Source organism: Rhineura floridana, chromosome 14 (assembly GCF_030035675.1).
Source record: "Rhineura floridana isolate rRhiFlo1 chromosome 14, rRhiFlo1.hap2, whole genome shotgun sequence".
NCBI classification, from domain to species: domain Eukaryota; kingdom Metazoa; phylum Chordata; class Lepidosauria; order Squamata; family Rhineuridae; genus Rhineura; species Rhineura floridana.
The window spans coordinates 4,478,884-4,505,367 of record NC_084493.1 but is presented as its reverse complement, the minus strand read 5'-3'; the positions used below and the strand labels follow the sequence as shown (position 1 = coordinate 4,505,367).

The 26,484-nt window shown below is 44.7% G+C and overlaps 2 protein-coding genes and 1 pseudogene across 4 annotated transcripts in view; 1 reads left to right on the top strand and 2 right to left on the bottom strand.

Annotated features, from left to right (window-relative positions):
* Positions 1–12,459: 12,459 nt before the first annotated feature.
* On the top strand, positions 12,460–13,335 carry LOC133369990 (F-actin-capping protein subunit alpha-1-like). The gene has a single exon (XM_061595843.1). It carries the CDS (start codon positions 12,460–12,462, stop codon positions 13,333–13,335), a length of 876 nt encoding a protein of 291 aa, XP_061451827.1.
* Positions 13,336–16,140: 2,805 nt separating this feature from the next.
* Positions 16,141–16,259, bottom strand: LOC133370150 (5S ribosomal RNA; annotated as a pseudogene).
* A 7,275-nt stretch (positions 16,260–23,534) lies between these two features.
* The window catches only part of ST8SIA2 (ST8 alpha-N-acetyl-neuraminide alpha-2,8-sialyltransferase 2), a 33,662-nt gene continuing 30,712 nt past the window's right edge, over positions 23,535–26,484 (bottom strand). For all 3 annotated transcript variants that reach the window (XM_061594985.1, XM_061594986.1, XM_061594987.1), the window contains one exon: positions 23,535–24,884. In XM_061594985.1, coding sequence (XP_061450969.1) covers positions 24,612–24,884 — 273 coding nt within the window. In that variant the 3' untranslated portion in view covers positions 23,535–24,611. The remainder of the gene's footprint in view (positions 24,885–26,484) is intronic.

Genomic DNA, 26,484 nt, shown 5'->3' with positions numbered 1-26,484 from the left:
TGTAGTCCGACACTCTAACCAGAAAAGCAGGGCATAAGATATTTTAAAGAAATTAATGAGAATTTATTTCACACTCAGCTTCCAACTCTCTCAGTGAAATCTGTGGGACTTAAAAATGGAAATGGACTGCCTTCAAGTTGATCCCGACTGCGGTATTCAGAGGGGGTTTACCATTGCCTCCTTCTGTGGCTAACAGGCAGTGACTGGCCCAAGGTCACCCAGGGAGCTTCGTGGCTATGTGGGGATTCGAACCCTGGTCTCCCAGGTTGTAGTCCAACACTCTAACCACTACACCACACTGGCTCTGTCTCAGCATCCTTAACATAAAGCCAAATATCTGGGTCACCCCTTTTCCAGAGCAGAGCTAGCCACTTTCTTGCCACTGTTAACACAATGGCATGTTCCACCTTTCCTCTTTTTGAAAGGCTGGCTGCGTCTCCTCCTGTGCAGGCTGGGCTGGGCATGGGAAGGGGACAGTTTCCCCTTGCAAGAGCCCTCCCCCTTGCAGCTGCATTATGCCAGCCCATGTTCAAGTATTCTTGCTTTCCAGCAGCCTCTCACTCGCCCGGAGGCTGCTGTATTACAAGTTTCCAAATCCACGTTTGCAGTATTTATTTATTTATTTATTTTATTCGATTTCTATACCGCCCACAGTCAAAAGGCTCTCAGGGCGGTGCACAACAGGGCATTTGGATGTGTCCTCATTTTTGTGGCATGGAAAGATGTTGACTCTCGTGATGTCCTATTCACAGAACTAGGATAGTAGAGGTTCTGGACTGGCTGACCCTCTTCTTGGAATGGGACCTTCTTACTGCTGTTGCGGAGGACCATTCACTTGCTTAGACATGCAGAGGCTAATGGCCCCAATTCTTGCTCCTTTTGCTGCCTGCTCACCCGGAGAAGGCAGATGACCAGGCAACAAAAAGCCAAAATAGCATGTTAACGGGGAGGTACATCGCCTCATCTCAAAAAGGATATTCTAGAGTTGGAAAAGGTTCAGAAGAGGGCAACCAGAATGATCAAGGGGATGGAGCGACTCCCTTACGAGGAAAGGTTGCAGCATTTGGGGCTTTTTAGTTTAGAGAAAAGGCGGGTCAGAGGAGACATGATAGAAGTGTATAAAATTATGCATGGCATTGAGAAAGTGGATAGAGAAAAGTTCTTCTCCCTCTCATAATACTAGAACTCGTGGACATTCAAAGAAGCTGAATGTTGGAAGATTCAGGACAGACAAAAGGAAGTACTTCTTTACTCAGCGCATAGTTAAACTATGGAATTTGCTCCCACAAGATGCAGTAATGGCCACCAGCTTGGATGGCTTTAAAAGAAGATTAGACAAATTCATGGAGGACAGGGCTATCAATGGCTACTAGCCATGATGGCTGTGCTCTGCCACCCTAGTCAGAGGCAGCATGCTTCTGAAAACCAGTTGCCGGAAGCCTCAGGAGGGGAGAGTGTTCTTGCACTTGGGTCCTGCTTGCGGGCTTCCCCCAGGCACCTGGTTGGCCACTGTGAGAACAGGATGCTGGACTAGATGGGCCACTGGCCTGATCCAGCAGGCTCTTCTTATGTTCTTATGTTCTTAAGTGAAGGAGACAGATATTTGATGGCTTGTGGCTGGTTGGTAAAGAGGACCCTGGAAGGATGGGAGAGTCTCCTCAGGGGTGCTGTTCACATTTTTGAGGGTGGGCGAGGATAGATGCTCCTCTATGGAGCCAAGTAGCTCAGTAGGGCTGCTTTGTATATGTATTCTCTGCTGTACATCCTTTCCCTTTCATAATCAAGGCGTTCAGGGAGCTTTCAAATGTCAACTCCTTGGGGACCTGTTAAAAAGGCTTCATCAGTGCCCAATTTCTCCTGCAAGAGTGACCTTTACCTCCACTCAGCTGCCGTTGTGACCAGCGTCATATCACCTTGGAAGAAAAGGTTGCCATAGCAATCAGATATGAAATTCAAGGCTGATTCTGCTCCATCCCACTTGCACAAACAGAGCTACAATTGCTCCCATCACTCATTAGTCTCCCTTCTGGGGACACTAGTCTTTGCACTGGGGGTGTAGTTGTCTGGGGTCCATAGACCCCTTACTTTTTTTGGGAGGAGGGTCCCAGCCAGGTCCCTGTGTATGAGCCGATCATCATGAAAGGGGAGTGTGCTGGCCACCAAGAAGAGTCCTTGCCCTTTTGTGCTGACTGAAGCCAATCAGGCGAAAGGAGGTGAGAGCCATTGAGAAGACTCTTCTCGCTAGCTAACACACAGCCTCCCCATTCATGCTGATTGGCTCCTAGGGAGGTCTGTTGTAGTGGAGTGTGGACTCAGAGACAACGTGGGAAGCAAGGGAGATGAGGGGAAATGGGAAAGGGGTGTGGCTGTGAGGGGGCGTGGCATGAATATTGTGGAGGACCCTGCACCTCTGACTTTGCAGGTGCACTACTGCTTTGCACGCACTGTCATTTTTCCAGTTGTCTGTCCAAATTATTGTTATTATTATTATCATTGCACATATTGGGCAGGTATCAGATGTGCCAGGAAGTTCTGCAGCCCCGATAAATACGATCAGTGACAAAGCTGGATTTTCTAAAAAAATGATGGTGATGATTTTGCCTAGAACTCATGGACATCCAGTGAATCTGAATGTTGGAAGATTCAGGACAGACAAAAGAAAGTCCTCCTTTGCACAGCACGTAGTTAAACTGTGGAATTCGCTCCCACAAGAGGCAGTGATGGCCACCAACTTGGACGGATTTAAAAGAGGATTAGACACATTGAGAATAAATCTATCAGTAGCTATTAAGCCTGATGGCTCTGCTTTACCTCCCCTGTCGGAGACAGTATACTCATGAATACCAGTTGCTGGGACTCACCAGTGGGGAAAGTCCTGTTGCACTCAGGTCCTGCTTTCAGGCTTTGCGCAGGCATCTGGGTGGCCACTATGAGAATAGGATGCTGGACTAGAGGGGCCACTGGCCTGATCCAGCAGCAAGACTGTTCTGATGTTCTGAGGCCACATAAATGAGTAAAAGTGTCCCCAGTTAGAAGCTAAAGTTGATCCAAAGACGTCTGATGCTGAGCAAGTCTCTTATGTTATGTGAAATGGTGGCTGAACTGTATATTAGCAAATTGCCTTAACAGAATGTTAACAAGAGATGTCCAATTATAAATTTTATAAACCAATAACAATTAGTATGATTTACAGAGATTGGCAAATTGCAAACCCTCCCCTTGCAATGAATTGGAGAGTTTCCCCCAGTCATTAGTTCCTTATCCGAGCTCCTTATCCAAGCCTGCCTGGACAGCCCTATAGCCTAGAGGTCCTATGTTCTACCTCCACTGTTGTATGCCCCTGTGAATGTCATTTGCTGCCAGTGGGGAGAGGGATGTTGTTGCACTCAGGTCCTGCTTTTATTTATTTATTTAATTTATATCCCACCCTTCCTCCCAGTAGGAGTCCAGGGAGACAAACAAAAACACTAAAAACACTCTAAAACATCATTAAAAAAGACTAAAATATATTAACACAAAACATCTTTAAAAATATCTTGCAACAAAATGTCTTTAAAAACATCTTTTAAAAAAAGCTTTAAAAACATCTTAAAAAGCAATTCCAACACAGATGCAGACTGGAATAAGGTCTCAAAAGGCTTGTTGAAAGAGGAAGGTCTTCAGTAGGCACCGAAAAGATAACAGAGATGGTGCCTGTCTAATATTATCTTAATAATAATAAAAATGTAAATGTACTGCCTTCAAGTCGATTATGACTTATGGTGACCCTATGAATAGGGTTTTCATGAGGTTGAGAGGCAGCGACTGGCCCAAGGTCATCCAGTGAGCTTCATGGCTAAGTGGGCATTCAAACCCTGGTGTCCCAGGTTGTAGTCCAACACCTTAACCATTACACTACACTGGTTCATGTCTAATATTTAAGGGGAGGGAATTCCAAAGGGTAAGTGCCACTACACTAAAGATCCGCTTCCTATTTTGTGCAGAACAGACTTCCTGATAAGGGGTAAGAAACCAGAAACCTGAACTTAGCCCGGTAGCTAATAAGTAGCCAGTGCAGTTCTTTTAGCAGTGGGGTGACATGTTGAAGATACCCTGCTCCAGTGAGCAGTTGCGCCACTGCATTTTGCGCAAGCTGCTTTTGGGCTTCCCATTGGGGCATCTGGTTGGCCACTGTGAGAACATGATGCTACATTAGATGGGCCACTGGCCTGATCTGGCAGTGCTCTTCTTATATTCTTATATAAATGTATAAAACCGTCCCCAGGTAGAAGCTGAAGTCAGTCCAAAGACGTTTGATGCTCTAAAGTAGGAATGGGGGACCTGTGAGTTTCCAGATGCTGTTGGACACCAACCCCATCTGCCTCAGCCAGCATGGCTGATGATCAGGGATGATGGGAGTTGTAGTCCAACAAGCTCTGAAGGGCCACAGGTTCCCCATCCCTGCTCTCAGGACTCAAGCTTTCTGGTAACTTGTAAAACCTATTTTGTTCTGGAGAGCCTTTGAGAAGGTCTTGACAGGTGAGCCTGACACTGTTCCTCCGTTCTCTGTTTTTAATTTTCTATTTTTAATTTTCATCTTGTCTTTTTATTATCTTTTCCCCATATATGTAAGCATATATATATATGCATGTGTGTATGTCTGTTTGTATACACAAATTGTATTTTATGTATTTTAATAATTGTATTTTATGTATTTTAATTTACTGTTTTGCCTTGTGTTTTTATTTTGTACAATTTTATTATGTGTGTGTGCAACTTTATTGTAAGCCGCCCTGAGAGCCCTATTGTGAGGTAGAAGGGTGGGATAGAAATATTTTAAATAAATAAATTAAGTCCACTTGCAAGACCTGAGATCTCCAAAGGGGAAGGGGGCCAGAATGGGAAGGAGTGGCATTATTGGACAACCTGGTGGGTTTCTGATTTCTACCTTATCTCTGGATCCAGAAGGACCCCAAAGCAGCTTACCTTTAAAATATTTTGGGCAGGGGTCTTTCCCAGCCCTACCTGAAAATAGCAGGGATTGAATCTGGAAACCTCTGTGCATAAACTGAGTACCGAACCACTGAGTTATGGCCTCTTCCCAAATAAGTGGAATCTTCAACAAAATTTTGCAGCGTGGGGTGTTCCTCTTCAGTGTTCCAGCCAATCAATTATGCCTAGCACAGTTTTAAGAATCCACCATTCTATTCCCCCTCAACCACCACCCAGTGCTGGCTGGAGCTGATGGGAGTTGTAGTCTGAATCATCTGGAGAGCACCAGGTTCAAGAGGTAAGGAAGAAGTCTTCCAAGCATAAGCAGTTTGTCAGTCCCCCTTCTCAGAGAACTTTGGGAATTGTAGTTCTATGTGGGGAATAGGGGTCCCCCTAACAATGCTCAGCACCCCTTACAAACTACACTTCCCAGGATTCTCTGGGGAAACCCCATGACTGTTTAAAGTGGAATGATACTGGAATAAATGGATGGTGTGGATGTGCTCGTTGTCTAACCTCCCTGAAAAAAGAAATCAGAATGAATGTTCATTAAACAGCCAACAGAGTCTAATCTCCCTGTGAACAAATCGGGATGAATGCTCAATGAACAAGTCATCTGGAAAATAATGTTGTCTGGAGGTAATCTAAGAGAAATCTCTTTTTAAGCTCTGCTAGGATATCAGATACTTTCAGAAACTCGGAAACTTTCTGTGAATGAGTTTAACCCTCCCTCTAAAATGAACATCTTCCAATATCCCATGTAAATCATGCATCACCATCCTTTCTTTAGTTAAGAGATCAGTTCAGAAACACTCTGATTGTTCAGAATCCTGCTTTTTTTTAAAAAGAAAACACTGCAGATTTAATGGCCACCTCAAGAGAGTTGTAAATAAAGAAGAAAAAGAAAAAAGAGCCCAACCCATGGCAGACAAACTAATGTTGCCATGATCTGTTTCACATTAAAAACACATAAATGAAGGCATTTTCTTCATTCCATCTCCATGATTATTTCCTCAGCCTCACTCAGATATAGGATAATGAAGGATCCTTGGTGTTAATCTATTCTGTGGCCAAGAAATGATTTCCTTCTCATCGCACTCTCTCCTTCTCTCTCCATCCCTAATTGCGCTTCACTTCAAATGTGCAATTAGCAAAATGACTTTGTCCAAAAATAAACTGCTGTGGCTCACCTGTCCAGGGTTAAGTTGAACGTCAGTGTCAATTTCTGAGAGTTATAATTCTGTTGGCATTTTGCTAACATTTGATATGACAAATGTGTTATATATTCTAGGATCTGAGAGAAGCGTTCAATTCATTCACCAGCCAAAAAAGCATGGAAACTGTGAGTTAAGATGCAAATCTACCTCTTGCTGTCCTTCACCTGCCCCCCTCCCAATGGCCTTGTCTGAACCATTGTGACATCACGGAATGTTTGCAAACATTCAAATTGTTGATGGGAAAGAGTTGGGGGTTGTTAATGTTAAACATGGTAGCCGTTAAGAGGGAACTGAAAGGTCAGATTGATTGCAGGGCTCTCTTCATCTCTCACACGCACCACACCACACACGATGTAAAGACAGGGTATCTCTGCTCCAGTTGTCAGGATCAGGATGTGCCTTTAGAAGTTTGTTATACAGCAGCCAGAGAGGATTCCTCAGATCAGGCTACTATGGATACCATTTCATCAGCCACATGAGAGCAGGATCCACATCTTGTTCCTGAACAGTAAGAGAGGAAGACAAGGGAAAACATATCTTCACTTAACAACTGGCTCTGCAATCCTATTACCCCCAAGAGGACCTGCCTTACCATTAGGTAAAGTGAGGCAGCCGCCTCAGGCAGCTGATTTTAGAAGTGCTTCCAGACTCTTGCTATTTTCCAGTGGGATTCAGTCACATACCAGCAAATTCAGATTGTACAATTAAAGCAGATTTGGTGCACTTGCACAACAAACCCACTTCCCTCCCCCTCCAAAAAAGCATGCTTTTTTCAATAAGGAAAGTGATGGGGAAAGTGCACTGGGAAGTACGGGATAGCACTTGCTTTGATGCATTGTCATCCCTGCAAACAAATCAGAGAGAATGCCCATTAAAAGCCAATGCCATCTAATCTCCCTGCAAACAAATCAGGATGAATGCTCAATAAACAGGTTATCTAGAGGAGCCCCTCACTGTCATATTTGGGGAAAACACCCTTCCGCAAAAGCCATTCATAGAGGAGTTAGAAGAAAAGAGCAGGAAGCAGGTGAGCTGTAAGGGTTATGAACTGGAGGTGGCTTGCCATTTTGTAGTGTCTTAGCAACCCCAATGCCTCCTGTGCTGGTTTCAAACCAGAAATAAAGGTGCTGAAGGAAAGCAGGCAGAGATCATTTCCCCAAACGCACAGAGGTAGCATTCAAATTAATGAGTTCCTGATTGGCCTCCTCCCATTCTTCTAATTTCATCTAGTCCAGCATCCTGTTCTCACAGTGGCCAACCAGATGTCCCGATGGGAAGCCCACAAGCAGGACCTGAGCGCAAGAGCACTCTCCCCTACTGCAGTTTCCAGCAACTGGTATTCAGAAGCATGCTTCTGACTATGGGGTATTGCCTTCCAGGCTAGCAGCCATTAATAGCTTTATCCTCCATGAATTTATCTAATCCTCTTTCAAAGCCATCCAAGTTGGTGGCCATCACTGCCTCCTCTGGGAGCAAATTCCAGAGTTTAACTATGCTTTGTGTGAAGAAGTACTGAATCTTCCAACATTCAGCTTCATTGGATGTCCACGAGTTTTAGTGTTATGAGAGAAGGAGAAAAACTTTCCTCTATTCAGTGTCTGCATGCCATGCATAATTTTATACATTTCTATCAAGTCACCTCTTCCTCACATTTTCTCTAAACTAAAAAGCCTCAAACGCTGCAACCTTTCCTCACGGGGAAGTTGCTGCATCCCCTCAATCATTTTGGCTGCTGTTCTCTGAACTTTTTCCAGCTCTACAATATCCTGCTTGTGGTGAGGGGACCAGAACTGTACATAGTATTCCAAATACAGTCGCATCATTGATCCGTATAACAGAATTATACCAGCACTTTTGTTATGATGGGGTTACACTCCCCTTGAAAGAACAGGTTCGTAGTTTGGGGGTCCTTTTTGACCCTTCCTTGTCGCTTGAGGCTCAAGTGGCCTCGGTGGCTCGGAATGCATTTTACCATCTTCGTTTAGTAGCCCAACTACGCCCCTATCTGGACAGCGACAATCTCGCTTCAGTTGTTCACGCCCTGGTAACTTCTAGACTGGATTACTGTAATGCACTCTACGTAGGGCTGCCCTTGAAGACAGTTCGGAAACTTCAGCTGGTGCAAAACGCGGCAGCCAGGCTATTGACGAGGACCAGTCGGTCTGCGCATATAACACCTGTCCTGGCCTGTTTGCACTGGCTACCTATTTGTTTCCGAGCCAGATTCAAGGTGCTGGTTTTGACCTATAAAGCCTTACACGGTGTGGGACCACAGTACCTTGTGGAACGCCTCTCCCGCTATGAACCTACCCGTTCACTTCGTTCAGTATCTAAGGCCCTCCTCCGGGTACCATCTCACCAGGATGCCCGGAGGATTGTTACCAGATCTAGGGCCTTTTCTGTAGTGGCCCCCGAATTGTGGAACAGCTTACCTGAAGAGATACGCCTGGCGCCTGCGGTGCTTTCTTTTAGGCGCCAGGTTAAGACCTGGCTGTACTCCCAGGCTTTTTAATGTTTTTAATGTTAATGTTTATGTCTACGCTTTATTTAATATTGTTGTTGATATATGTGATTGATTTTATTATAATATTGTATTTTTAATCTGTTTTGTACACCGCCCAGACAGCTACTAGCTATGGGCGGTCTAAAAATGAAACAAATAAAATAAATAAATAAATAATAAATAAATCAATTCCTGTGGAGTGTTAAAGCAATGTGGGCATTATGTAATCTCTCTCTCTCTCTCTCTCATATCAAAATTTAGAGTTTTTTCATGCTTAAAAAAAAGTCCAAATAATGGAATCCTTCGGCGTTATCTTGAAAGAGACATGAGGTTTCTAAGCTTTTCCAAAGAAGAGGAAATGCATTCACTAAACAAAGAGGACACTGGTTTGCATACAATTTGCATATAAATAATTACTAGACTTAACATAAAAATTCAATCCATCTTGCCATAGTTGGGGAGACTGTGACCAGGTGACCTGTATCTGTGCTGTTCAGGTGCGAAGTGCCCAGATGTTTAGCCAGCTGTCCTGGTATGGAAGGGCAACTTCCAGCCTGTCTGCAACCCTTCTTATGGTTCTTTATCTTTAAACTAGTTTTGGATATTAACCCAGGCTGTTCTTTCAAACCTTAACACAGAGTTTCCTAGGAAGAGAGAATGGCTGTCAAACCGACGTTCATGGCTACATGAAGTTTTGAACACCCTGCTGGCTGTGGCTGATGGCAGTTGTAGCTAGAGCTGAGATGGGGAGCCTGTGGCCTTTCAGATGATGTTGGATTACAGCTCCCATCATCTTTGACCATTGGCCATGCTGGCTGGAATTGGTTTCCAACAACATCTGGAGGGCCACAGGCTCCCCATCCCTTATCTAGAGGGAGACAGGTTGGGGAAGACTGTTATAAAGCAACTAGTTCAGAAATGTCCCAGGTGAGATTCATAGCTCTTAAAAGTTCTGGAGAACATGGATCTGGGAGATATCTTAGCGGGGAACCTTCCATTCCCTTCACAGGATGGATGCTGCAACTCTTGTTACAGAACCCAGATAGTATCTCCTGGTTGCTATGGAAACATAGAATGTGTTACTTTGAAAGCCTGAGCTCAACAGTGTAACAGAAACAGGTCAGGACAATTCTCTGAGGGTCTTCTCACGGTGTAGGGTCTAGTGCAATCCTTGCTGATTTCTGAGAGTTCTGTAGTCTAGCTCAGGATTCAAGCTGACAAAGAGGATGTGTGTGTAGAATGACAGAAGTTTCCAAACTTATGAACTATGTGAAGACAGTTTCTCCCTCTCTCATAGTACATAGCCAACAAGGCTAGTAGCCATTTTCTTCTTTTCCTTCCTATCTATTTGGAATGGCTCTGAATTCTGGAGATGGCAGCTTGTCTGTGGTCTCACTTACATGGCTGCTAATCAGTTTTCTCTTGGGGGAGGGAAGGATTCTGAATCCCTTCCTTGTAACCTGCCAACTTTTTAAAAAGGAAGGATTTACTCCTCTTGAATGTCAAGCCCCATTACTTTAACTCATGATAAAAGTAAAAGATGAGAAAGGGATAATGTGTTAAATTTCAAAACATTTTAGTTTTATTTTCATTCATTCAGATCAGGTTCAGAAAAGAGCTGTTCAAATCAAACCCATTTCAGATTATTTGCACTGAACAGCAGATCAAAACATTATTCTACTCTATTGGTAAATTCCAATCTAGGCATCTTTTGCTTAGCAAATTAGGCAGAGGAGCTAATTAACGTGCTCATTAAATGTTCATTCTCCTAAAGACTTTGGTAAAAGCAGCAACAACAGAGCAACTAGATAGCTCTAAAGTAGGAATGGGAACCTGAGTTTCCAGATGCTGTTGGACACCAACCCCATCAGCATCAGCAAAATGGTCAAGGATGATGGGAACCATAGTCCAACAAGCTCTGAAGGGCCACAGGTTCCTCATCCCTGTTCAAAGGACTCAAGTCCACTTGTAAGACCCTAGATCTGCAATATCCTACTATCTCAAGTTTACTAAAGTTATCTTAAAGTCACCTTTTGCCAACCTGGTGCCTTCCAGATGTTTTGGACTGCAACTCCCTATAGCCCAAGCCAACACAGGCTGTCTTTGACTTACAAATTATCTGCAGAGACAATTGGTGGTAGAAACACCAGCTTCTGGTTTGACTTCTGCTTGGCACCTTGTTTAGACAGATACTGTCTCAAGATGGATATTCTTCCATAAGAAGAGTCTACAGGTATTTTTATACATTACAGGTACATTAATTCTATTTGTATAAAACATAGGTTATTACAAAAAGGTTAAACCAGCCTTTCCCAACTAGTGGGCCACCAGATGTTGTTGGACCACAACTCCCATCAGCCTCAGCCAGCATTGCCAATGGTCAGGAAAGATGTGAATTGTGGTCCAATAACATCTGGTGGCCCACTAGTTGGAAAAGGCTGGGTTAAACCAAAGATCAGCTAAATGAAACCATCACCTTTACAACTGGTAGAAATAGACCTTAGGAACTTTGCTCTGATCTTCTTGGCTGCAATAGCAAACACAGTCACTTCCTTAGTATCATGTGGATCATTACCAGATAGTAGAATTAATATTTTCTCAGATAATGTTCTGCCGGACACTGTTTTTAACAGAGGAACAATAAATTTATTTCTAGGAGATGAATACAGCTCACCAACCAGCAAATAATGAACTATATCCTCTATTTGTAGGGCTCCACAAATACATAAATGCTAAGTAATTGGCAATTTAGCATATCTTCCATCTAAAACAGCAGCAGAAGCCACTGCCTGAAAGCATAACTCAGTAAAGACTTGCCTTAAAGGAATGTCAAAGTGTAAAGGCAGGGAGATAAATATCTAGTGTCTTTGAGGCCTCTATGCCAACTGAATAGTCCTTCTATCCTGACTTGCATCCATAAAATATAGCGAGTCCTGAAGTTTTACTTGAAAGTCCTGCTCCTGAAATAATCATAAGAAGAGTCAACATGATGACAGTACTCATGAATGTTCATCAAATAGCCAACATTGTCTAATCTCCCTGCAAACAAATCAGTGCCCGTGATGTTGTGGGCTGGAGTATATCAAGATCACAATCTCCGCTTCCTTCTCCATTCACCTGGGACACGTGCAGGGAGGGAAAAGGGTGGAAACCTAATCAAGGGGAGGGTTTTCAAATGTGTATCAAGTAACCATGCATACCTTTGTGGACAGCACGATCTAGAATTAATCTACACTGAAAGCAGCATGTCGACAATGAGCATGAACAATTCCACACTGAGAAAAACTACATTTATCTGCTACCCATGTGTTAGTCTGCATGCAGCCTCCGTTAGCAGCCCTTTCCAACCTTTGGGCCCCAGATGTTGCTGGACTACAACTCCCATCAGCCAGCATGGCCAATGGTCAGAGATGATGGGAACTGTAATCCATCAATATCTGCGGACCCAACGGTTGGGAAAGGCTCGATAGGATTACTGCTTCAGGGTTGTCACCACTCCAACTAAGTTGTACTTAGAGGAGACCCATTGAAATTAATGGGCCTGCATTGGTCATGTCCATTGATTTCATTTGGTCTCTTCTGAGTGTGATGTATTGAACCCTCAATCGTCTCAATGGGGAAGGTTTGAGCAACTGTTTTCTTGATTCCAGAAGGTTCCTAGTGGCAAAAGTTAAAATATGCTGCTCTAATGTATTTTAAGTCAATCCTTTGGGCATTTTTCAGGCAAGGTGCATCTGGAATCCTAAGATTTGTCATTTGCCAGCTGGCATGTCGAAGGAGCAATTGCCTGGAGACCATACCCTACACAAGCCTGAGAAAGCTCAGGCGGTGAGCCGGCTCTTGAAGCAAGCCCCGCCTGGAGAGTTCAATGAGGCCTTCAGTGACTTGCGCATGCTAATGGATGACGACACCATGATGTCCGAGGAGGTGGCCAGTCTTTGTGCTGTACACAACAAGGACCATTTTACTCCGGTCAAAACCAAAGAGTGTGAGGTGTTGCTGACCCGTCACAACGAGCTGGAGGAGAATCGTTTCCTGGACCCTCAGAACCGAGTCTCCTTCAAGTATGATCACCTGAGGAGAGTGCCGAGCAATTTCCAGGATCACCCTGAGGAGGACAAGAAAGGTGAACTGTGGAGGAGAGCACTTCATGAGGCCCTGAAGGCCTATGTCAGCAACCACTACCCTAAGGGGCTTTGCAGTGTCTTCATTAAGGACACTGCTGTCCGGAAGATCTTTGTGGCTTGCATCGAGAGCCACCTGTACAAGCCTTCAGCTTTCTGGAACGGCCTGTGGAAGTCAGAATGGACTTTTGCTTTGGCTCCGGCCTCCACTTCCACCGAGGTGTCCGGGGTCATCATGGTCCAAGCACACTACTTTGAGGATGGAAACACACACCTGACAGTCAACAAGGATGTCGAGGAGACTCTGCTGGTCACCGATGAGACCCAGACAGCAGAAGACTTTGTGAAGCTGGTGGAGAAGATGGAAAGTGAGATCCAGTGCGGGTTGATGGAAGAGTATCAGCACATGAATGGCACATACCTGAAGTACTTTCGGAGGCAGCTGCCCATCACCCACACCAGTCTTGACTGGGAGAAGGTTGTCATGGCCAAAATCGTGACTGCTCGTGCTACCCAGTGAAAGTCCAGCTCTGGCATGGTGGGTGGGTGGGAATGAAGGAGAGAAAAAATGCTTGGGGTAATGTGAGTTGTTTGGAATCACCTTTTAAAATAAATAAAATTAACCAAGGGCACTTCCAGGCTGTCTCTATTTTTACGTGGGATTCAATGACATATCGGCAAGGTGAGGTTGTAGAACTGTTGTTTGGGAAGTCTTGCAAAACGAACCTTGTGGAATTGCCTCACCCCATATATGCCCACTCGACCACTTCAATCTGCAGAACTGGCACCACAGAAGAAGGGTCACATAATAATTGTTCAGCACTTGTATGCAGCCGATCTTTTAGTATGATAGCTCCTACACTTTGGAACCCCCTGCCTATTGACATCAGGCAGGCACCTTCACTGCCTTTTTGGAGGCCTCCTAAAACACTGTTGCTTTGGTAAGCCTATCCAGACACACAGAATGCTGATGTGTGTTCTAATCTCTTTTCGCTTACTGTTGATTTGAACAAACTTTTGAACGTTTTTACATACCTGTCTTTTATTGATAATGTTGATCGGATTTTTTTGTAAACTGCTTAGAAGTTTTATTACAATCGATGTATACATTCTATGTAAACTAACTAACTAACTAGCCCCTTCCCCCAAACAAGACTTTTAACAATAAGGAAAGTAATGGGGAAATAGACTGGCGAGTGTGATGTAGCACTTTATTTGATGCAACGTCATCTAGCCTTTCCTGGTGGTCACCCTGATGTAGCATTGCTCCAAAGAACAGTGAGAAATAAAAATGGCGGCTTCTAGACCCAGTAACTTGGTGCTGATTGGCACTGTTATCCCCACCAGGGAAAAATAAGAGGAATCCAACCAGAAGGCATGTTTCTAAGGGCTCCTTTTACTCTGGAGCTGGCATCACTGCTGGTGGAAGTTCAAGACTTGGGTGCATCTGGTTGCAACCCAAGCACATCCAGCAAAGACCTTTACTATCTGCAGAGGCAGCTATGGGCGAAATGGGAGGGGAACTGTCCACTGGCATGTTGTATCCACATGCATTGCAATTGGAAGAAGATGACCTGGATTTGAGATGTCTCCACACCAATTCAGAATTCAACTTCTAGAGACCTGGGGGAGGATGACAGAAGCTCTAGTGTAGCCTCTGCCAACCAGGTGCCCTGCAGATGTTTAGGATTACAACTCCCATCAGCCCCTGCCAGCATGGCCGTCATGGGTAGAGGAGCTGGTGGGAATTGTACCCCAAACCATCTGCAGGGCTCCTGGTTGATGGTGGCTGCTTTAGTATGCACACTACAAACTGTAGAAGAAGGTGTCCCCAAATCTCCTCAGCAAAAGAACACAAGCTTCTGAAACCCAGTTGCCGGAAGCCGCAGGAGGGGAGAGTGCTCTTGCTCTCAGGTCCTGCTTGTGGGCTTCCCATTGGGGCATCTGGTTGGCCACTGGGAGAGCAGGATGTTGGACTAGATGGGATATTGGCTTGATCCAGCAGCCAGGCTCTTCTTCTGTTCTTACGTCTTCACCTGAAAGCTACAAGTGTCAACCTGATGGCAGGGCATCATTTGAACAACAGTGGCATTCCCCTGACCCGCCCTCCCCCTCTAGCTCTAGCAAAAGGCATTCCTTGACATTATCGGCTGCTCAATTTCACTGCCATGGCTTTGAAGAGTGATTCAGCTCCCAAGATAGCACCTGCAGCTTAGGAGAAAAGCTTTTTAGACACCTCGTTGCCAAGCTGTGACAATGTGAGCGGGTGAGATTTTGAAACATTTAGGTGTGAGATCTCAAATTGTCTCATTGAGACAGGAATATGAGACCCCCACGTCCCTGGCAGGGAAATTAGTTGGCTTGGAGTCCTTCAGAAATTAATCCCCAAGGGACACTCGTGGTTTCCACAAGTCAGAATTTAGTTCATGTCCACCACCACAATCCCTTCCATAGCAGTGTCCTGTTTGAACACCAGGTGCAGAATTGCCTGAAGGAGAGCAGCTTAAATGTTGGCACCTGGAACCTAAAAGCAAACATTCTCTTTGTGGGTGTAAGGCAGGAGTGTGGGGGAACTTGTTTTAGCCCAAGGGCCGCATTCCTTCCTCAGCAATCTTCCAGGGGCCACATGGCAATGGTGGGTGTGGCAACCCATGTAAAGTAGGCTATTCTGCACACACTCACCAACAGGGAACAGGGTGGGGAACCCTTGTCAGCCTGAGGGCCACATTCCCTTCTGGGCAACCTTGTGATGGGTCGGGGCAGAGGGAAAAGTGGGCACAGCAATGGATGTGAACGTTATCTTTGAACAGTAGGCTAATTTCTGCTCCCACTTACACACCACTCTCTGTCCTCCACCTTTGTGATTCCCAGCCACTGGTTTTCCGAGGGTCACTTCCTCTGCCGTAGTGGAGGTAATCCATAGCTGTTGTGGCTACTACTAGCTATCGATAGGCTTATCTTCCATGAATCCTCTTTGAAAGCCGTACAAGCTGGTGGCCATCACTGCGTCTTGGAGTGAATTCCATAGTCTGACTACGCGCTGCGTGAAGAAGGACCTTCTTTTGCCTCTCCTGAATCTTCCAACATCTTCAGCTTTGTTGGATGCCCACAAATTCTAGAGTTATGAGAGAGGGAGAAAAACTTTTCTCTGTCCAATTTCTCCACACCATGCGTAATTTTATGCCCTCTCTCATATCGCCTCTTTTGTTGTTATATGCCCTCAAGTTGATTACGACTTATGGTGACACTATGAATCTTTTGGATATGTTCATAGGGTTTTCATAGTAAGAGGTGTTCAGAGGTGGTTGACCATTGCCTTCCTCTAAGCCTACGGCACCCGGTATTCCCAGGTGGTCTCCCATCCAAGTACTAACCAGGCCTGACCCTGCTTAGCTTCCAAGATCAGATGAGATTGGGAGTGTTCAGGCTATTATAGCTGTAGATGTAGCCTCTTATTTGCCTTTTTTACTACACTAAAAAGGCAAAGTAGAGATAGGCTTTCCCTGGGTCAGGTAGCAGAAAATAGGGGGTGTGGGAGTGCATGGGAATGGGGAGGGCATCCTGGGAGAATGCGCAGGAGCAGCTGGCCCTGTTAGAAGGAAGCAGAAGGCAGAGGGAGAAAATGAGAGACAGTCAGAAATAAACTGAGAGGCAGCGATGGGGAGCGAGCGACAGAGGGCCAGTCTGGGAGGAAAGCTGCTGCTGTCATTTGGGATGTCATGAAGGATGTTCACCGTGAAATGCACATGTGCGGATTCCCATCTGGGGAGGAGGGTCAATACCCTTCGCGTCCCGCTCTCTTTGGAAGAGAGGCCTTCGTTAGCCGCAGAGTTATTCATCAAGCTGCCATCTCCCGGAGCAGGTCTGTCCCAGAGACATCTGGCGTGCTGGTTTCATCCTGCGTCCCAAAAGCAGTGAGTCCAGTTTATGAAGGACTGCAGCTCCCTGGCCCTCAATATCCTCCGTCTGGTGGAAAAATCCAGAGTGCAGCATGCATCGCATGCCAAGCCAATATGGCTTTTTTCCCTTTTCTTTTTTTTAACGAAGCAGAAAAAGTTACTCTCTCCTCTCCCTCTCTCAGATCTGGAACTATGCTGTCTGTATGCCATGGATAAGAAATCTCAGGTCTGGAGGCTGAATGCAGCCTGCCACATCCCTATAGCCAGCAGTCAGAATTCTCCCCAGGCCACGCCTCCTTCTAAGGCCACACCCCTCTCCCCAGGCCAAATCCTCCACTGGACCTGCTCTGTGCCCTCCTAAAGTGCTGTTGCCTGGCTAAAATGTGTCCACGAACTGTGGTGATGCCTGGATGGAGGAGTATCTGTGTCTGTCTGTGTAGGAACCTTTGCCTTTTATGTGGCCTCCATTGCTTTGCCCAGTTCTGCCTGTGCCCCCTCCCACCTTGACCATGCGGCCCCTGGGAGGCTGCCCAGAAGGAAATGCTGCAACACCCTTAATTTCTCAGGATTCTTGAGGGGAGAGAAACATGTGCTTTAAATGTACAGGGGCATATGCAGCTCTACTGCATCGACTTCCCCTGACCAGGAAGGTGTACCATTTGATCTCAGAGGATGGGAAAGGTGGCTGCTGCTGTCCATTACTTGGGGAACCAGGAAAGGCACTTTGCACATGCCCAGAGATTTTATAGAACACTAGTAGAATGGCCATCATGATGAGAGATTGGGGGGTGGGAAGGACCTATATATCGCAGGGATCTCTGGGGTGCGCACACAACCCTCTTCTCCAATGTGAAAGGGGCCTGATTATCCACTCTCAGTATAGGTCTTGGTTGCAATAGTCTGCTCAAGTGCCTGGACCATATGATGCAGGAGATTTGTAGCTACATTTAATTGCACTTAAGAGTGTCAAGCGACCAGCAAATGGAAGGGGCAGAGCATCTATAATGGAGAAATGGCACGAGGGGAAGGGTTAAGCATCCTCTCCCCTAGAGAGCTGCTTATCAAATGTATTCATTTATTTATTGTTAGATTTATATTCTGCCCTTCCTCCCAGTAGGTGGGAGATGACACAAAGCTGAGGGGAACAGCCAATACCTTAGAAGACAGAACCGAGATTCAAAATGCTCTCAGCAGGTTGGAATATCGAGCTGAAGCCAACAAGATGGATTACAACGGAGATACACGTAAAATCATGCAATTGGGTGCCAAAAATAAAATAAAAAACAAAGGCACAAGTATAGGATGGGGTAGACCTGGCTCAGCAGCAGTGCAGGTGGAAAGATCTAGGTGTTGTCACTAGTTCTGAAAACAGCAGTTAAAATCAGTTTCAAAAGGTTCAGTCCCTCATCTTGACCCAAAATGGTATCCAAACATAGGCAACCTGCTCCTTGATTTCAGGAGCCTGTAAAAACTGGTTACCACATCTTAAGATATGTCCAAATGTGCAGCAAACTGACAAACAACTTTCCAAACTGTAGAGCAGATTTTATCTTAACAGTATCATGTTGCTGCTTTGTTGTTTGCTGCTCTGGGAGGAAGGACAGGACAGAATTATTATTATTATTATTGATGGTGATGATGATGATGATGATGATAATTTTCATCAGCGCCATCATCATTTGTCAGAGGTGCTATAGGTGCATCTTTTATTGATCTCTAAGATCCCTTCCAACTCTATGATTCTAAGGCTGTGTGATCGCACTAGTCGCCTACAGCGAAGCATTTCACCACACAAGGAGGGGCAACAGGGTGATCTGCAGATCAGTTGAGAAACCTCTTTGAAGTTTTTTTTCTTTAAAGAGCACTCAAGCTGCTCCCTTTTACAGTAAAAAGGGGTGGGTTTGACTAGCTTCATGTGCCCCCATTTTCAGAAAAAGAGGTGGAAACGCACTGGAACTGGCAGAACAGTGAGTGTGTCTCCCCTCTAAGTTGGGACAGGGGAGAAATTCAATTTAGTTTGCATTTAAAGCTGAATTTATAAAATTCACACTTTCAAAAAAAAGAAAGAAAAAGAGAACCAAAACAGCCATCCTTCAAAATTTGCACTTATCCAAACTTTGCGATGCAGTTCTCCAACCAAACAATGTTTTAAAAAAATACACGGGGGAAGTGTATATAAAAATGAATTTATTAGTGAAAATAATATACAAAAATCCGTGATATTAGGATAAATTGCTTGCAAAAATGTGTAACTAGTCAAAATTGCTGACAAAAATATGTTAATTAGGAGCATGTTGCACTAAAATGCTGAAGAATAAGAATATTTATGAGGATTTTTTAAAAGAAATTGCACAAATCTGTAGAAATGTGGAGAACTGCCTTCAAGTTTGGAAAAATAAGCAAGCCAGAGAACTGAAACTGACAGTTCCTTCCATCCCTAATTAATCCCTAATAAAGTATGCTAGCTCTGCCCACTTTTAAAACCAGGTCTGTCCAAATCTCTCTCTCTCTCTTTCCCCCCAAATCCTCTTACATGTAAGAGTTTGTTCACCTTTGCTTTTTGGATGCAGGCCTAGCATTTACAGACATGGAGACCAAATATGAGGGGTGGGGGGAGAACAGACAGATCAGCGGACGATTTTGCTCCTGTACTCTTATCAGTAACCATGGGAAGCTCATGGAAACCAGAAGAGCAAATATGCTGAGCTTATAGACGCTGCTTGCCTCTCTAGTGGAGGAGAGGGAATTTCTTTCTCTTTCAAACAACAATGAGACAACCAGCTGTTCAAACCTTTCTAACCCAGCTCCCGACCAAGTCCTAACTCGCCTTGGCAAGGCTCCACAAGCTACCAGAAGATATAAAGGCTTACCGATCTGCAATAAGTCTTGGCTTCCATTCCCAATGCAATTCAAATTGGTGGGGGATTTTGCACAGGATTCAGAATGATGGGGCACACTGCTCTATGCTCAGGTTGGAAGCATCCCAGTATTGACAAGCTTCCTTGGCGAGTGTTTGTGGGGAAAAGCTTGTCTGGTTTATTATGGGAAAGAACAGTGGTGAAGCATCTGCTTTGCATGCCGAAGGTCCCAAGTTCAATCCCTGGCATCTCCATGAAAGTCTGGGAGTAGGGGTGGACATTTCTGTCAGTTTCAGTTCTCCCTGTTTCTTATTTTTTACACTTTTAAATTCCGTTTGTTTCCCCCTGTTTTACTTAAAATCTATTAACTTAAAGTGTTAACCAATGATTACTTTTTAGTTTTGAGACAAGGCGATTAAGAAGAGACACGACAGAGGAATTCGCTCCCTCAGGAGGTAGTGATGGCCAGCAACTTGGACGGCTTTAAAAGAGAATTAGACAAATTCCTGCTATTAGCCACAATGGCTTCATTCTACCTCCACTGCCAGAGACAGTATGCACTTGAATACCTGTTGCTGGCAAACCAGAGGAGGGGAGAGTGCTCTTGGGCTCAGGTTCTGCTTGCAGGCTTCCCATTGGCATCTGGTTGATCACTAGCAGAATACTAGAACTTGAGGCCATCCTATGAAGGTGAATGTTGGAAGGTTCAGGGCAGACAAAAGAAAGTCCTTCTTCACGCAGCGCATAGTTAAACTATGGAATTCGCTCTCACAGGAAGCAGTGACGGCCACCAACTTGGATGGATTTAAAAGTGGTTTAGATAAATTCATGGAGGATCTGGCTATGAATGGCTACTAGATACGATGCCTATGTTCTCCTTCCAATGTTGGAGGACAAGAGAATATGACTGCACTCAGTTTCTGCTTGTGAGCTTCCCATGGGCAGCTGGTTCACCATTATGAGAACAGGAAGTTGGACTAGATGGGCCTTTGGTCAGATCAAGAAGCCAGGGTCTTATGATATTCTTATGTTCTTAATTTTGTCCTGCCATCAAAATTACCATTTTTTAAACTGATAGTGTAGACTCTTATAGATCACGTGTTATTTCCTACCCAAATATATCTGTTTAATAATCCAGTTGGCCAAGGACCCTGTTTCTAATTAGCTTAAAAGAATAGAGTCTTGCAGCGCTGTGTCTAGACAGAATTAAGCTCCACTGAGCTCAGTGATGTGCATCATTGCAGTGCACCCTGGGAATTGTAGTTTGGTTTGGTACCACATCCATGACTGAAGTTGTAGCAAATGCGGGATATTGACCTTTGTGGATTAGTTGCTGTCTGCTATCTCACAATTTGTTATCTTTTGAGATTGTTTTAAATAACAATAAGGAGACATTTTGAACGTGAGAGCCACATTCCCTTCCGGGCAACCTTCTGGGGTCCGCATGCCATGGTGTGGATGGCCAGAGTGATTAATGTGAATTTTACCTTTGTAAAGTAGGCTAGTTTCTACACACACAAACACACCCCTCTCTGTTCTCCATCCAGTTCTGGGACACATTTCAGCCAAACAAAAATATTTCTTCAGCCTTGCAACTGTGCTTTTCAGAAAGAAAAGAAACACTTCAAAGAATAAGAAAAGGCTATCAGCTTGGACCCCCTTGTGGATTAGTGAATAGCTGAGTTTTAATACTGTATGTTTTTGTGCCAGGCGTGTGTTGTAAGTGTCACGGTGACCTCCCCTTCTGTAGTCTCACAAGAATTCCCAAGATCACTCTTCTTTGAAGGCCCCATTAATGAAGTCTTTAATTGCACAGAGTCTTTGATCATGACAAAAAGGCTTCTTGGTGTGTTGGCACTACTTTTTTCATGGATGTTTCTCAAAAACACAATCTGTCCTGTTCCAGTTGTGAAGGCTCAAGATGAATATAATAAATGCTTAACCAGAAGGGCCACTTTAGACTTTCACAGCTGACTCAAGCGCCAGGCCACTTCACACTGCAACTAGCCCCCAAAGCAACAAAGAGGTTTGTAGCACCTTAAAGACTCAGGGCGCTTCCAGACTGTTGCTATTTTCGGGTGGGGTTCAATTACATGCTGGCAAATTCAGGGTTGCACAGTTAAAGTTGATTAATGCTCTTGCACAACAAACCCACTTTCCTCCAAACCTGGCGCACTTCCAGATGATCTGCTTATTGAGCATTCATCCAGATTTCTTTGCAGGGAGAATAGACAAGGTTGGCTATTTAATGGGCATTTATTCTGATTTATTTTGCAGAGAGGTTAGATGACTGCATCAAAACAAGTGTTATCTCATAGTTTTCCCAGTGACTTTCCTTATCGCAGTCCGATTTTGCAGGAGTGGGGGAAGCAGGTTTTTTGCACAACTGTACATACATGTACTGCCTTCAAGCTGACTCTGATTTATGGAGACCTTATGAAGAGGGTTTTCGTGGTAAGCATTATTCAGAGGGGGTTTACCATTGCCTTCCTCTGAGAGGCAGTGACTAGCCCAAGGTCACCCAGGGAGCTTCATGGCTGTGTGGGGATTCGAACCTTAGTCTCCCAGGTCGTAGTCCAATAGTCTAACCACTACACCACACTGACTATCATGCACAACTATAATAATCTATAATTGCACAACCTGAATTTGCTGGTATGTGATTGAACCCCGTCCAAAAATAGTAAAAGTCTGGAAGTACCTTTGGACTTTTTTCCAATAAGGGAAATATGAGATAACAATTAATTGACTCAGTGTTGTCTAATCTCCCAGCAAACAAATCAGAATATGAATGCTCAATAAAATAGCCAGGGTTGTCTAACCTCCCTCCGAACTTTCTGCAAAGAAATCAAAATGAATGCTCAATAAACAGGTCATCTGGAAGCAGCTTAACAAATTTATTGTGCCATGCTCTTGAAGTCGATTCTGGTCCAGAGAAACATATGCCATGCTCAATCTGTTAAGTCCTTAAGCTGCCACAAGACCTTTGTGTTGGTTATAATGGATGATGCTATAATGATACAATGATCAACTGGAATGACCACTGATCCTATCAGGTCAATAACAGCACAAGCTGATGCATATTCTTTTGGAAGATTCAGGACAGACAAAATAAATTACTTCTTCACGCACTTTAAAAGAAGATTAGACAAACTGCTGCAGAGACAAAGAGAACCAAATTTAAGGCAGTAAAAATGAGAAATAGAAATGAAACTGACAGATCCTTCCATCCCTTCCTGCATAGGATTGCAGTCTTAGTTACCAATCAATGGAAGACCTGGACCACGCTTAAAGTTACTTAAAGCTAATACTACACTAAGGCTGCAATCCAATGCGTACTTACATGGGAGTAGGTACCATTGAACCCAATGGAGCTTACTTTTAAGTAGACATGTATTGGATTGCAACAATCCTTACCCCAGTTACCTGACAGTAAGCTCCACTGATTTCATTAGAACTTACTTCTGTGTGGACATGGTCAGGACTGCTGTGTTGAGCCTGCACAGATAATGAGACAAATCAGTCAAAGGAATTCCATTTTCCCAAAGGTATAATTATTACAAACATCAGACGAGATGGTCAGCCTATGCATGGACCGTATCACTTCAGAGTGTGGATGGGGGCTGACATGACTGAATGCTGCTATCTATGAAACATAAAATGTTAGGTACAGGAGTGGTGGTTCCCGCCTATCCTTCTCCTTGACATGCTAATTTTCTATGTGCAGGAATTTATTTATTTTTTACTTTGAGGAGCATTCAGTCATGTCAGACCTCTGCAGGTGGCAATGATACAGCCTACATACGGGCTTCGCTCTTTAATCTGCTGCTTGGGAGAACCAGGCCTGCATCAAAAGAAGAGATTGCTGTGAAGAAGGGTGGTATACCAGAGTTTTAATAAATAAACACAAGAAGAGGCAGGAAGCAACAGTGACTTAAAAAACTGGTTTAATAACAAATCAGCTAGACCACAGCAAAGCAGTCACTTGGGTGATCTGTAAAATTCAACTAGTTTTTGACACCTGCAGTTTGGTTCAGCTGAAGAATTTGGCCGTGAGCTTGGCTGAAAGAGGGGGGTCTCAACCCCCTCCTCAGGTCTTTGAAAAGATGAAACTCTTGACACCAACTGCTTTGGATAGGCACCTCCTATGTACTACATCCCAATGACTTTTCTTAACGAAGGCAGAAAACAATCAGGAAAGAAAACCAAGGGGCCTTTTAAAGTCCACTTCAACTTTTTGTTTGTGTTTAATTTTTTTTTTTTTTTACATCAGCCACATTACATCTTCTTGAGGCCCTGGTATTTTCTCTTCCTGCAGAAATAATAATTAGCCCAACCATCCCGTCTCCAACGATCTTCTGCTTGCCTTTCTCAAGCAACGCTTTGGAAATCCATTGCACGTTTTCTGAAACCAAAGGGCGCCATTGTTTAAGGAAACAGTTGCTGTTGGGAGGGGTAAAACTCAGACGACGCCTCTGGGACGGATGCCCCTGGAGAACTAACAGCAGCTGCTGCATCTTCCTCCCCTCCCTTCTTTGTTTTTTAGGAAGATCTAAGGATTAACCCCCACCCCAAAGTCCCCCTCAAGAACACAACACGAGCCGAAAGGCCAGCTTCTTGGCCAAACAGGCCCTATCTACCAATTCTAGACCACTCACGACACTTGGCCTAACATTTAGTTGTCACACTAAAGACCCATACAAACCACAGCAGCTTCCCAAACTTGTGGAGGGAGGGAAGGCTGCCATAAAACACCAACCCCCTTCTGCACCCAGCCAGTTCTCCCTGCCTTGGGCTGCACCTCTCCTCAGTTCTGTTCCTCCTGTTCCATCCATGAACACCAAACAGCAGCACCGCTCAGACACAGAGCACAACCTGCGCCCCGGATACATCTCTCGTGCATCCCCATTCTGGACGTTAACAACGAAAACCAATTCCACCAGCACCACCACCTGCTGCTCCTCCCCCTCCCCCATCCTCCCATGGTGCATTGCCTCTAGGAAAGTGGGTTGCCCAGAAGCCCATCCTACGTGGCCCCCTCACATTCCCCCACGGTGAGTTTCAAGGCTCCCTGCTGGTGAAGGGCCTTCAGGGCTTTGAATTCCAAGGGCATGGTGTGCGGGCTGGTCTGGGAGGTGTAGCCATATTTCAGAGTGTCGTAGTAGTGATATTTCACGGGGTTCTGGTCTTGATCCCGAGGAAAGGGCCAGAAGCCGTAGAGGTGAATCCGGTTGCAGAAGCGGGTCGCCAGGGTGTACATGAGGAGGCCAGTGGTTGGACGTTTTATGTACACTTTGTTTGTCAGCCAGTACCTAGGAGGGAAGAGAAAACAATATTGGAATGCATCATTCAAGGGCAGCAGATCAAAGGCAGACAAAAGAAAATACTGCATCACCCATAAGAACATAAGAACATAAGAAGAGCCTGCTGGATCAGGCCAGTGGCCCATCTAGTCCAGCATCCTGTTCTCACAGTGGCCAACCAGGTGCCTGGGGGAAGCCCGCAAGCAGGACCCAAGTGCAAGAACACTCTCCCCTCCTGAGGCTTCCGGCAACTTGTTTTCAGAAGCATGCTGCCTCTGACTAGGGTGGCAGAGCACAGCCATCATGGCTAGTAGCCATTGATAGCCCTGTCCTCCATGAATTTGTCTAATCTTCTTTTAAAGCCATCCAAGCTGGTGGCCATTACTGCATCTTGTGGGAGCAAATTCCATAGTTTAACTATGCGCTGAGTAAAGAAGTACTTCCTTTTGTCTGTCCTGAATCTTCCAACATTCAGCTTCTTTGAATGTCCACGAGTTCTAGTATTATGAGAGAGGGAGAAGAACTTTTCTCTATCCACTTTCTCAATGCCATGCATAATTTTATACACTTCTATCATGTCTCCTCTGACCCGCCTTTTCTCTAAACTAAAAAGCCCCAAATGCTGCAACCTTTCCTCGTAAGGGAGTCACTCCATCCCCTTGATCATTCTGGTTGCCCTCTTCTGAACCTTTTCCAACTCTAGAATATCCTTTTTGAGATGAGGCGACCAGAACTGTACACAGTATTCCAAATGCGGCCGCACCATAGATTTATACAACGGCATTATGATATCGGCTGTTTTATTTTCAATACCTTTCCTAATTATTGCTAGCATGGAATTTGCCTTTTTCACAGCTGCCGCACACTGGGTCGACATTTTCATCGTGCTGTCCACTACAACCCCGAGGTCTCTCTCCTGGTCGGTGACCGCCAGTTCAGACCCCATGAGCGTATATGTGAAATTCAGATTTTTTGCTCCAATATGCATAATTTTACACTTGTTTATATTGAATTGCATTTGCCATTTTTCCGCCCATTCACTCAGTTTGGAGAGGTCTTTTTGGAGCTCTTCGCAATCCCTTTTTGTTTTAACAACCCTGAACAATTTAGTGTCGTCAGCAAACTTGGCCACTTCACTGCTCACTCCTAATTCTAGGTCATTAATGAACAAGTTGAAAAGTACAGGTCCCAATACTGATCCTTGAGGGACTCCACTTTCTACAGCCCTCCATTGGGAGAACTGTCCGTTTATTCCTACTCTCTGCTTTCTGCTTCTTAACCAATTCCTTATCCACAAGAGGACCTCTCTTATTCCATGACTGCTAAGCTTCCTCAGAAGCCTTTGGTGAGGTACCTTGTCAAACGCTTTTTGAAAGTCTAAGTACACTATGCAATCCCAATGCAGGATTAACTTATGACAGAGCAGTGGTGACTGGTAAATCCATTTCGGTGGGGCAGTGGAATCCGCTCTGAGTTTTAGTCTGAACTTTCAAGGAGCCGGCCAAAATGCTGAAGCTGAAGCCATTTGGCCAGCTCCTTGAAAGTTAAGACTAAAATCCGGAGCGGATTCAACTGCCTCACTCACATGGTGCCATCAGCTGCCATTGCA